Here is a 13,853-nt window from a genome sequence, read left to right as displayed (position 1 = left end):
TTATCATTCAGTCCATTTAGGCTTAATTGCATCTTGGCAAAAACATTGTTGACCTCACCATGACAGCGGCCATTTTGAATGAATTATTGTCCATTCTGCAATCAGCAAAAATGGCTTTGATTTCTCATCTAAAACAAAAATTGAAGGCACGAGAGCGATAAAGTCTTCACTTCCTTACCTCGCATCTGAATAACAGTGAATATATTCTGTCTGTCACAGTTGAGTGCAGAAAAAAAAAAAGTTTGTTTTTGAGGTTCATTCTTTTATCTTTAATCTGGCTTGTAGTACAAGTTCTGATGCAAAGTTGAGTTTGGTAAAAAGTAATTTTACAACGAAAACCAGTACTAGACTTGACAACCGAAAGCAAACTCATAAAGATGCAATTAAAACTCGAGGTTGTGGATGGGAATTGTTACCAAGAGACTTGTGTATTGAACCATTTTACAGTTCACCGATTCTTGGCTGGTCCCAGTGTATCTAAGCTGTTTTGACACATAGCAAATATGTCTGTTAATTGCTTGTACAACTGACACTAGGGGATGATATTTCATGCCCCGTCTAAGGAAGCATCATATTGCAAATATACGGAAGGAGGGAGGGGGTAATGTAGCTACTATGGACTGCAACAATCTCATTAGACAGATCGCTTCCTTTTTAACCTATTCGTTGCTGAACGACCTTAAAGCAATGAAGAATTGTAATTGTCTTAGTGTAGCTACTAATGACCGGGACCAACAGAGGAGTTATGAATATTTTATGAGTTTTTATAGTTTTATTAACAGCCAGCTGGACAAAATCCGAGGCCATACAAGAACAGGGAAGTATGCATCACACCTGTGGAAATTTACAGTGCAGAACATTAATCCTTTGAACAGCAGAAATTTTCCCGCCAAAATTTTGGAACAACATTTTGTACCTTTTTTACGTGTTTTTTTATAATTTATTTTAAAATTTTGGACATAATTTTTAATTTTGATCAAAATATAACAAATTATGCAAGTTTATTTTGAAATGTGGCAAAATTGACCTTGACATTAAACTAATTAAAAGCTACACTTCTGAGAGCAAATAATTGATTACAAAAGCTTGCAAAAGATTTTTTTTTTGAGTGAACACGAGCTTTCAAAAACTACATTTATATATTTTGGTTTAATTTCATATCTTTTCATTCTCATTTATTTTTTTTTGCATACAGCGAGCCATTCATAAACGAGTCCAGGTATCCAATAGTTAGTAATGGCACGCCGACTATCATATCGGTATTGATAACGCTGGCAGAAGCACACATCATTATTTCACAACTAGCTGAAATGCTGTATCCTACCCAGGCATAGCGGACATTATTAAGGTATCGTTGATTAGTCTGGCTCCAGAAATAGACATCATAGAGAAAATGGTACTTTAATGAGAAAGCATAGTCATCATTGAGTTAATGCAAAAATGCCTCCATGTAAAACGAGCAGATGTAAAACGAGAAGGAAAATTACATTATACTTTCAAGAAATATCAGCGACGTCTGTTTGGCAAGATTTATAGGTCTCTTTCAGTTTTAGTTAATTAAACTAAAGGTAAGCAGCGCAGAAACACAAAAGGAAATTTCAATTTGTGGTTGAATATATGAATGTCAAAAGAACACAGTCTTAATTTAAATTACATCTAGATTGTATGAGGTTGAAGACGATTATTTTTTCCTGATGAGTTTCACTAACGAGAAATTCCAACTCTGCAATTACTGTTAGGATACTTTACAAAACAAGGTTGATATGTAAAATATAAACACCCAATGTTAGATGAATTTAGGAAACAAGGTGGATATGTAAAATATAAACACCCAATGTTAGATGAAGTTAAGGAGACAAGGTGGATATGTAAAATATAAACACCCAATGTTAGATGAATTTAGGAGACAAGGTGGATATGTAAAATATAAACACCCAATGTTAGATGAATTTAGGAAACAAGGTGGATATGTAAAATATAAACACCCAATGTTAGATGTATTTAGGAAACAAGGTGGATATGTAATATATAAACACCCAATGTTAGATGAATTTAGGAAACAAGGTGGATATGTAAAATATATAAACACCCAATGTTAGATGAATTTAGGAAACAAGGTGGATATGTAAAATATATACACCCAATGTTAGATGAATTTAGGAAACAAGGTGGATATGTAAAATATAAACACCCAATGTTAGATGAATTTAGGAAACAAGGTGGATATGTAAAAAATATACACCCTATGTTAGATGAATTTAGGAAACAAGGTGGATATGTAAAATATAAACACCCAATGTTAGATGAATTTAGGAAACAAGGTGGATATGTAATATATAAACACCCAATGTTAGATGAATTTAGGAAACAAGGTGGATATGTAAAATATAAACACCAAATGTTAGATGAATAAGTAAAATATAAATACCCAATATCAGATGAATGTAGAGAATGAACAGGATAGATATGTAGAATATAAACACTATATTAGATGAAAGTTTTAGAGAGTGAGGTAGATGAATTTTTAGAGAGTGAGGTAGATATGTGAAATATAAACACCCTATGTTAGATGAATTTTTAGAGAGTGAGGTAGATATGTGAAATATAAACACCCTATATTAGATGAATTTTTAGAGAGTGAGGTAGATATGTGAAATATAAACACCCTATATTAGATGAATTTTTAGAGAGTGAGGTAGATATGTGAAATATAAACACTATATTAGATGAAAGTTTTAGAGAGTGAGGTAGATATGTGAAATATAAACACTATATTAGATGAATTTTTAGAGAGTGAGGTAGATATGTGAAATATAAACCCCCAAAGAAATTAGGTGTAGTTCATGTCTTCTTTCTTGTTTTAGAAGTAAACAAAATACCCAAGTTTACGACAATTTTCATCATTCTGATATTGAGCTATAAATTGAGATAAGGTCAATGTAAGGTCAATGTAAAATTCTAATTAATTAACTAATCAATTAGCATTTTTCAGTGCATTCACTACAACTCTTAAAAGAATGTAAATGAAAACCTTAAACAATCTTCCTGTTAGAACCCTGTAGGTATAAAGCCGAAAGCAGAGACTAGAAGCGGCCCTTTTTCCGTGAAATAAATCTTGAACCAACATCCTTCGATACAAGAATGTCTGAATCAGCCACATTAAACCTTAATGTCCCATTACAAAGTTGTCAGGAAAATTGAAAATAAAAATGAATTATGAAATCGAGTCAGCATGCACGCAGTGATGCATGGCAAAATAACGCCATGAATATTCATGTGTGAGTTTATAGCTCCCAAACGCTCTGCACTCCAAGTAGGAGACGCATTAAAAAATGTATTGGCATGACCACATGCCGTAAGGCAATAATAAAACATACCGATAGAGAAGAGACGTGCAGTACACAGCCTTACTACAAGTTTGGAGTAATTCAATTTGTTTGACTAGCTTCTAGTTTAAATATGGTTACCCATGGGAGATGGGTGTCTAAAACTGTTATACGACTATTATCGACTGTACTGAGTGTACAACCACTTTGGACTGATATCTAGCAATTTGCGGAAACTTAAATATTTTCTCATCCGAGAACACTTTTGAAAAACTTCAATAAAGGTAGAGGATGAAGAAATAATCAATGCTCTGAAGAGGCCGAGTTGTGATGATGCAGCGCAAATTCCTCATTATTCCACTATCTCGGAACAATTTCAGAAAGACGTTAAAAGTACTGCAAGCATCCACCCATCACTACTTCCTAGATTTTTCTCTTTCTTCTCATCTTTAGAATCCCCTAGAGAGTTCTAATTGGTATCTTCAGTCATTAAGGGTCTGACCAATTATTGTCATTTGCCGGGGAACTGTACAGATACCCAAGGTATGGCTACTTCCACATTAGAACGAGTGCCCAATCTCTCCGCCAAACAATACTCAGCTAATTTACAGTGATTTCAGAAGAAGAAGCCAAACTGGCTTGGTAATTACAGTTTTTCAATTCAGCCCAGCCAATTCGATTTTACTATTATTTCATATAGGTAAGGAGCTGGCCCAATCACAATGGCGGCTCATCAACTCCACAAAGCAAGTACAGCAACAAGGCGGCTCGATTCTGGCTTCCTTTACCCCAATAGTAACTAGTTTAACAAGAGATTAGGTGGCAGACAATGGAATCTATTGAAATCAAAAAGAGAAGGATGGAAAACAGTCCAAATACGATGGCCATAACAATCAGTGCCTTATAGCTAGGGTAGAGACAGTGCTGCGTCAATTATGACCTGGCAACCCTTGTAATTAAATGGCCCTCTCTCTCTGTAGTGTTTAAACTGACCCCCGAATTGACCAAATCTCAGAAAATGGCTGCCTTAGAAAGCCTTAGAATGTTCAACTCTAATTGACAGACTTCCCATATGGTTATGAGGACAATTGAGTGACCTAAAAAAAGGACAAAAGCTGCGTTTCAAAATATATTAAAATACGGCAAAATGCAAAATCTCCAGGAAATGTTTTTTCTTAGTGTGTCGTTTTTTTTATTAGAATTCTCGCAATTCGTAAGGTCACTTTATAAACAATAATACTGAAATATTTAAATATGTAAAGCTTATTTTTAGTCACGTCCAACGAGTACATTACACAGTATAGACCTTGTACATATACAAGGAAGATGACTTCCTGGTGATCAATAATACAATATGTTGGTCAAGACTCGTATAAAAATAGCTAAAATAATTATTTCTTGTTAAATATTCATTAGATTTGAGGAGAATAAAAAAAAAACAGATTTAAATATGTCTGTATCTAAGGCGGGAAATTTTCCAGCCAGCTTTATACAGCAGTTATTCATATTTATTTTTTATTTCATTTTGCCAACAATTTTCCACTTCAGCAAGTAATAGAATCTAGTCCACGGTTTGTAATCCTGACGTTTTTAAGTCACTTTTTATAGATTTCTTTTTTTTGCCAAATAAAGGCTATTTTGATTGTGAATTCCATTCAGAGTATTACATTCTCAGCGCTCTACTCTAAGAACATTTTCATCATCACATGACAATAGTATGTGATCTCTGTTATTTAAAAGCACTCGGATTCACTTCCTACAGGTTCCATGAACCTTGTGTCTGGAGAACAAGCACTCAAACGTATCAGATGCAACTTTTGTGCATTTTCACCGAAAGCAGTCAATTCTCAGGAGTTAGGCAGCCTGTTTAGATTCATTTTGTGTGTGGGAATTACATTACCAGTAAGGTGTAAATTGCATTATCTTCATGATGTTGTTTGCCAGAACTCTGCCGCAAATCGACCTTATCTGAGACACTGAACCACTATCAGCAAAACAGCGGAAATGACATCCAATTTTGTTCTAATAATTTGATCAAACCTTCCTTAAAATTATTTCTCACTTTATTCCGGGGAATGCGCGTCTTTATCTTGATTACAAAAAATCACTCCGATATCATTTAATATCAGCGTGTTTCATTGGGGTTGCCAAGAAAATAAAAATGTAAATTTACCCCAAATTGAGCAATAAAATGTAACGGTTTTATGAATCATACCATTCATAGGAATGCCAGTAATTTGTCAAACAAGGTAATAAACCAATTGACTGTCAAAAACAGGATCTGAAGCCTGCAATATTTCGCACCCTGTGATTCAATATTTAATTGCCAGACATTCTCTTTCTGTTTGAAGCAATGGAATAATATACAACACCGATTACATTGCCGACCTGCGTGATTAAAAAATATTTCATAGATGAAAAGAGGTTGCGTATCATGGATGCAGGTGTGAAAAAAAAAATATCTTGCATGCAAACCTGATTAGCGGTCAAACATGGAGAGCACAGTTTCGACATCCCCGGGGAAAGTCCCTAACTCAAGAGGTCACTAGCACCTCCCACATCGCTATTAAATCAGTGAAATTTGTAACAATTGAATTTATAATGAAATAATAGCAATGATTTATGCATGAATATCCATGTGAAAGAATTTGCCTTTCTTCTTTTGGAGCGGGAGGGGATAAAAAGCGGGAACAATAAAACGAAGTTTGTGCTTACCAGCGTGCTTGTTTGTATTTTCACATTCTGTTGCCATATTTTTTTCCACTAAAATTGTGCTGCAACATTTGGCCTATTTTCAAGTATTTTTTGGTAATATTTTCAGTAAATTTTGACCAAAATGACATAATTTCCTACTGGCTACATGCCTAAATCAAAATTTTGCAAAACAATATGAAGAAAGATGTAATTTGTGATGGTTACAAAATTTTGACTTTGGCGCCTAAAAAATTAGAGCTCAGTGTAATCTAACTACTCTCCATGCTTTAACTTGACCTTTAATCTTAACAAGGGGTTTCCTTGGAAATTAAAATGTGTGTTGAAGGGGGTTATTAAAAGACTAAATTTCCAAGTCATTCAGGATGTAAAATAAAAAATTATTGCTGTGTTTGGATCTGATAAAATGTAGCTAATGTTATTCAACCAGTGTTGGGCTTCAACTGAAAACTTTTAGTGAAATGAAAACTACCTTATATAAATGAAGACATGGGGCATTCATAACTGAGCAAAAATATGTACGCGATTACTATATATTCTAATATTTATTATTTTACGATCTTTGAGTAAATGACCCCAATTGACCTTTGACCTTTTAAACATCCAGTCCAGTACTAAATGATTTAAGTATAGACAAAAATAATTCATGCATCAAGTTCTCCTCCTTGGCAGTTAGGAAAGAAAATATTTACAGCTACACATGTAACACACATTACCGTTACTTTAGCAGCCGTTCAAATACACGTACATCCTTTGGCAACATTGCAGTATGGCCGTAGTTTCCATCCTCTGAATGCAATCGCTAATAGCAATGAATGCAGATGGGATTACATTCAGAATTGTAGTGTCACAAGCATGTACATTTCCTGGACGTGTCACCATGACGATTCATCACAAGCCTGTTATTTGAGATAACAAACCTTCAAAACCCCTAGGGGTCAAATCTCCCTAATTAATATTTAAGCTGTGTTTACGTTGTTAATTGGTGTTGGGAAACAATATCACAAGTCTTGTAATATTTCAACATCAACCTGTCGTGAGCAGAGCGCATAAATATGTCCAGTTCTCATCATTATAACTGAGGGTTACAGCAAACAGTATTATTTCTTTATGACTGCACATGATTTGAGAGACGGATGAGAAATTAATAACTAAACCTAATACAGATTATAATATTAATAATATTTAATTAAACAGTAGTAATATGCAACTACATTCCATGATTAAACAGTTTGCGTAACAATCGTAAATATTTCATAGCAAACCATCTTCATGTTCAATAAACCAATCTAAAAATTATTAAATAAATGCAATTATGGTACAAAATTATCGATTTCAATTCTCACATGCTATCCATTTGTCAACAATAAAATAAAGAAATCACATGCCACTCCACTAGGTTAAACTAAGTTCATGCAGAGATTTGTTTAGAAAGAAAATTTATGGCCAGCAAGTGTAATTGACACTACTTGTCCATGTCTTAAGAATCCATTGCCTTGTCGTCAGTCAGTTTTGGTAGCACATGCCAGAGTAATAAGATTTCATAAATTTAATTAATATGCTCAGTGATGAAATACTGCTCCATAAATAAATTTTACAGCAACATCAATCTGGACAAAATCTTAAAACTTCGTGAAAGAACAATATGATTAGCAGATTTAATACCATCTCCCCTCCCAGTGTTTTAAATGATCAATCCCTTATTATTAGTAGGGATTTGTGGGAGGGAGGGGGGCTATTGCCTTAAGTGACATGGTTGTGGGAGGTAAAGGCAGCCACATGAAATACAACATGCTTCCAGTGGACAAGTGGAATGGTGGCATAGATCAAGTTACACTACACGACCTTTTAAAAGCTCAAAATGGCCTGCAACTCGTCAACATGCTACCACAGTGACAACTGAGCAACCTTTGGTCTCCAGCAAGATGCAGCAAACTATAAAACCCGAATGCTTCCACACTGGCCAGCAAAACGTGCACGCAGAAATGTATGCCACAAAACGGCATTTCCATTAAAAGGGGTTTCCCATTGTGTGTAAGGTCGCAGGAGTTGGAGTAGCAAAACAGACTAAAGACAACACTATTTATTACAAGGCAGATATCCTTACATTGAAAACATTGGGCCAGTAAGAGAAACTTCTGCTTTAAATAAACATCTACATGCTCCCTCTGAGAGAAGTGAAATAACATATAGTTTAAAGACATCTTTTTTTTTATTTATTTTTGACTTATAAAATAAGTGGTCAAATTTTGAATGCTGAATAAAAGGCTATTTACATGCAAAATGTGTACTGTGTGCCAGTCTTGTTTTGTCTTTGTACTCGCTGACAAAAGACGGAACCACTTGACAATCTCATGAAAGATCGCCAAAATAGCATGAATAGAACCACGAGTCAAGGGGGTTTAGTCTGCACAGATCTGGGTACAAGGAGCGAGTCTTTGAGAATGAAAAAGGCTGAATTAGCTGAAGTAGTGGTGACACTGCCAATAGCCCCTTGGGTACTACTCCAACGTTTGTTATAGAACAATAGAGCCTGGGCTAATCGGGTACACACAGACCTGCAGACTGGATCCAATATTTGGTGTGTACCAACGACACATCACCAGTCATGCACTGAACAACCTCTACGACAACATTTGGCACTGGGCCTGAATAAGCAATGGGTCATTAATTTGCCTTTTTAAGAGCTTTTATGGGACAGACTTTTAGCCCATTAACAAGAAGACTATCTACTAGGCCCAACATATACTTTTAATGCTCACAAAACTAACCCCCTGAGAAGGCCGACTCCCACACACATTAAAATAACAATGACAACATACACAGAATGACTGCTCTTCCTACGATGATTATCATACCATCGCTCCAAAGCTTTCAGATGCAGTGACAACAAATTAAATATAAAGTAATTTTGCAGTATGTGGAAGTTGGTCAAGATTTTGCCCCAAAATGACACAAATTTCAGCAAGTCTAGCAAAGCACGTACATACTCCACTGGGACGTCTTTCCATTGAAAGGTCAAACAAAACAAAAACCAACAAGAGTCATAGAATAATAAACAAACAAAGTAAACATTCAGACAGTCAGGGCGGGTTTACATATAATATGACTGTTGTATGGAACACAAGTTAATTTTGTAGCTACTGTTAAGCCCATACAAATGGTAGTAAAACATGACAACAAAGTTTCCGTAAGTAAGCTACAATTAAATTAAATGACAAATGGTCCATTTAGTTTTTTAGAATGATCACGAAGAATAGGACGGCACAGCTAAATCTATCACAGTAGCTGTGAATCTATGTAGTAAAACTATGGACCTGCCGATTACAAGATCGAGAGTGCTTTACTAGTTTTATATAACACTGCCAACCATTGGGAAAAATGTCTCTGCAATCTTTTGTAAATTGAGAATTGTTATCGAAATTTACTAAATATTTTAAAATCCATTTGTAGTAAATACTAAATTATCAGATATTGGTTTATAATCAGCCTCATTTTTTGCTACGTTAAAAATATGCTAGTTGTGACAATATATCAAAAAGCTAATATATACTAAAACTCAAGATTCACTTGTAAGTTCATTTGGCATTCTGAAAATGTAATGAAGAGTATGCTGAATATTAAACAAGGATGAAAGTGCAACAGTAGCAGTACTGAAAGCGATGAGAACCATGTAGGGTCAGCAGACCCATAATGTACAGTAATATTGAGAAACGTGTGAAACATGGATCCTTTTCACACTGTACGACCATAGTTCAGATGAGCTAACTAAATAAAATACAAAACATCATTAATAGAAAGGGATTTATTTAATTGTAGACTATCAATTTCTAATTACATTTCAAACCTAAACAAAGAAGAATAAACTTGAAATTAAATTCCCAAATTAGATTTCAAAACAGGTTCACACCCAGAATTGAGTTTTTTTTGCTGGTTCATTGTACACAATTTTTAGAGTGAAAAAATTTGCTTGAATTTGAGCACAAAATAAAAATAATAAATAAATAAAAATCTGAAAATCATAATTTGTCTATCTTATCTTGACCTTTAAATTAAACTTAAATGAAAAAAAGGTGGAGAAAATTGCCTTGGGTTATCTCTGAACTGAACAGTTTTGGATTTTTCCACTGAAGGTTGGAAGTATGGTAGATTATTTGGCAACGGCAAATGCTTCTTCATAGCCATCCACTTCAAATTAACTGTGTTTACATGTGAAGTAGGTACCTCGTATTGTACTCGCCATGATCCCCCCTTTTTAAGCTCGATTCCAGCGTTCCCTCGACTGCAATGTTTTATTATCTCAACGCTTTTGTGCCTGACCTGCCTCACAAATAAGAAATCTCGTGGAGGAAAAAGAGAACACTCGCTGGAACAATATCGCCTTTCAAGCAAACAAAAAAGATCTCCAAGTCGAGTGTGCTTCAGAATGAACAGCCGAACAAGAAATCCGAAACTATGAGTTGAATGGGAAAGCAGTCTACAAGGACTTCGCTGTTAGCTTAGGTAATTGTATTAACTGCTTACACTAGCGCAGTGTAGGAAAAAAATGCTCATGTTCGAGAATTGTTTTACAGTTTCTGAGTGGCCTAAATCTAAACATTAGTTTACTGGGTAAAATTAAAACATACCCGACAACGTTTCCAGTCAAACAGGCTCCGCGACTGTGTGCTGACAGTCGTAAAGCCATCGACTATTTTTTTTTCAAATCATCGTATTTCGACTGATCCCTAATCAAATACACGCAACTAAGTTGTTTTTATGTCATGAGCTCTGTGTGTGTAAATTTACACACTGTGCCAAGCTTCGATTATAAATGCGTTCAAAGTGCCATGGTACGAACGATGATCGCGTCAACCGAGCTATGCCACGGATAAAACCCCACAGCGATGAGTGGGTCCCTCTATAATACACCGGTGCAACACCGGGGGTAATTTCGCTCTGGTCGGCGCAATAACCTGCATCAAAACAACTGTGCATGCTTCGTTGAAGTGTCGGTTTTAGAAATCCCGGTGTTGAAATGCAACGGGAGCCATCTTGATACGTATTCGACCCAACCCCCTTGTCCAAATGTCATGTATGCGTTACATGAACACAAAACCCAGGCTGAAATTTTACTCGCCGTAGCCCGACACGCTCCAGCAAAAATTCAAATTGCCGTTCAGTCTTATTTTTCTCGGCCACTCCAAGGCCGTCGATTGCATACGTACGTCGATGTTCAGTGGATGAAAACGTCCAGATTTCAGGTTTAAAATAACAGGAAAGTCTGTGATTTATCTTTCACATTTCAAATTCAAGGTAAATGCTTAGGGGTTAGTTCTGATAAACTAAACTTCCTCTGACAAGTTGAGAGTCCGGTTTTATGTGGATGAGTGGTCGAATGAGAGCTATGTACACATACAGCAAAACTTGACACATTATACATCAACTCAACAGCAAAAACGTGCAAAGAGAAAAACAGGCAAGCTTACCTTGATCGGGAACTTGTGCCCTGGCGATTCTTGAAGCAAGCACGAGAAATATCGTCGCGATTAGCAGCAAATACAACGACAAAACATTGAGTCTTGCCATCGATGTTGACATGTGTTCCCCCATGTTTGGTATAATGTCCAACACGTTGCTGGTTTCAGCTACAACAAAGTCCAACTCCGGTACAAGAAATTACGGTCAAAGTTCGGCAACTTCGGGCCACGACTCACTCCAAATACATCGACGACAGAAGCTTGAGGCGAAATCGGCCGCCGTTTACCACGAAACTTCAAGCATTCTGTAAGGAAACCAGACTATCTTTATCAGTAGTGTTCATATACACCGCTTTCTGAGTGTGGGTGTTTATGTTGAAATGGGGCAAAAGATTTCAAATCTGACATAATCTGAGACGAAACCATTAATATCTCAGGGGTGATCATTTACTGACTGTCGCTGAAATGTCAACAGTTTAGCCAGATATAGATGGCAATTATTGGTTTCTGAGACGTTTCCCAATGGATTAGTAAAATCCAATCGACGACACCTATGAATACGAATGTTTTTCAGTGCGCGAAAGCCGGATTGACTTTAGTTGTTCGTGCCTTTTTCAACGAAGCACGCTCTGTTTGTTTTTCGCATATACCTACCCTTCGGGAAATGGATCTGACGGTTTCAAGATCTCCACAATTTACTCCGTACTAACAACATTGGCGCCAGTGCGAATAATACAGTGATAACGAAACTGTCAATTGTTTGCAGAATGCCTTATCCACGTGGGTTTAGTCTGGTAAATCGATGGTCAGTAGAGTTGCGATTGGCTGCAGTCCAACAGGCAGGGGCGGGTCAGCTTACTAAACTATATAAACCCTTTTTGTAATTGGTTGAAAGATAGACAATGATATGTTGACGTGCAATTCGTAATTGCAATTATTTCAAAGCTAGATAAATCGAGATTACAAATATTAGAGAAATGGCCCGTCAGTTGGGATAACAGTCTCTCCGCGCATTCAAAGTTACATTTTAAATTTTTAGAGACCCACGCGTTTCTTAGTTGCGAAATTGTGTTAGAATCTAAGTTTCTCAAATATTTCTTTGGAGGAAAAAGGGAACGCTAGACATTAACAATGATTGCACTCGTGTGGCTAGTTTTTCTGGCGACAGTGAAGCGTCGGTTTTGACTCTTACGTGTTAAGCGATGATAAAAGCCAGGACGCGCTTATGAAAGGATTTTAGTGTCTGAAAAATGCTCTAATTATCGCTGAAACATGGAACTACTCAGGATCCTGTCGCGTCTTTTATACTGTAATTACACCGTGGACGCATGAGTTTTGTCTCTGACTTTCTACAAAACGTCATTATCCTTTTACTTATCCGAGATGGACAAAAAATCCGGCGAATTTGAAACGCGTTCTGAAAGCTAGAAACATTTTAAGACGCAATGGTCGAAATTTACAACCCCCGTTTTTAAGTGGTTATAATTGTTTCCTGGCCGAGTGATAAAGCGACCAGGATAGCCACTCCGCTAAAAGTTCACTTACTCACGCGGTGTGGGTTATTAATGGACAAAAGTCAGGAGGTTGACGTCGAATACTATTAACAATTGTATACGTGTGACAGTTAACTTCGTAGCAGAAGTCTTTGAAAATATAATCGAGGACGGCAGGGGGGACAGGGGGCCCCGTCTATAAACAATCCCATCCTCAGCAGTACCCAGGGGTCACACACCAGGCGAGGGTACCAGATGAAGGAAGTGGGGCCGAGCAAAAGAAATTTACATATTTAATTAGTAGAGTTACAGACATCCAAAAGAGGCTGGTCAAAGGGCGGGACGGGTCTGTCATAACGATCGCCGCTGAAACCAGTCAACAAATTAACAAACGATTATGGGTCAAGTTTGTTTGCACACGTCATGTATGTTGGTATTTACTTGTAGCTGAGAAACGAAGGTATGTTAAACAGTGTCGGTTACAGTGGCCAGTCACCGAGTTTAGCCATCCTGTCCATACTGGCGCCGAACATGTAATTATAGTCGACGCGTTATGAGACGGCATCAAATCAAATTGCAGTTATTTAGGCGAGGCGAGCACGGTATCGGTACAGGTGGGACTATTAAAAGAACCACGTTGCGTACACAACAATGGTGTGCGGTCTTGATCGATCCACCGTTTCCGCGCCAACTTGATCCCCCTTTTTTCATTTCGACGATTTCCGCCCGGTGTGTTTGCTATAAAATAAAACATTGAACAAACATTAAAACTTTTTTGTCGTTGTGACTTTTGTGTTGGTTGCACCACCCAGGCACAACATGAATTTTAATAGGCGTTGTAATATCATACATATATTCAGTTT

General features: G+C 36.6%; 1 protein-coding gene across 1 annotated transcript in view; it reads right to left on the bottom strand.

Moving 5' to 3' along the window:
- LOC100313667 (netrin receptor unc5-like protein) overlaps positions 1 to 11,846 on the bottom strand; it is a gene marked incomplete at its 3' end in the record, with an annotated part of 73,584 nt that extends 61,738 nt beyond the window's left edge. The window contains 1 exon segment of the mRNA NM_001168126.1: positions 11,507 to 11,846. Coding sequence (NP_001161598.1) covers positions 11,507 to 11,630 — 124 coding nt within the window. The 5' untranslated portion in view covers positions 11,631 to 11,846.
- Positions 11,847 to 13,853: the final 2,007 nt, after the last annotated feature.

This window comes from Saccoglossus kowalevskii, chromosome 19 (genome assembly GCF_978046115.1).
Source record: "Saccoglossus kowalevskii chromosome 19, keSacKowa6.1, whole genome shotgun sequence".
Taxonomy (NCBI): Eukaryota; Metazoa; Hemichordata; class Enteropneusta; family Harrimaniidae; genus Saccoglossus; species Saccoglossus kowalevskii.
This window is presented reverse-complemented; position numbering and strand designations above follow the sequence as displayed.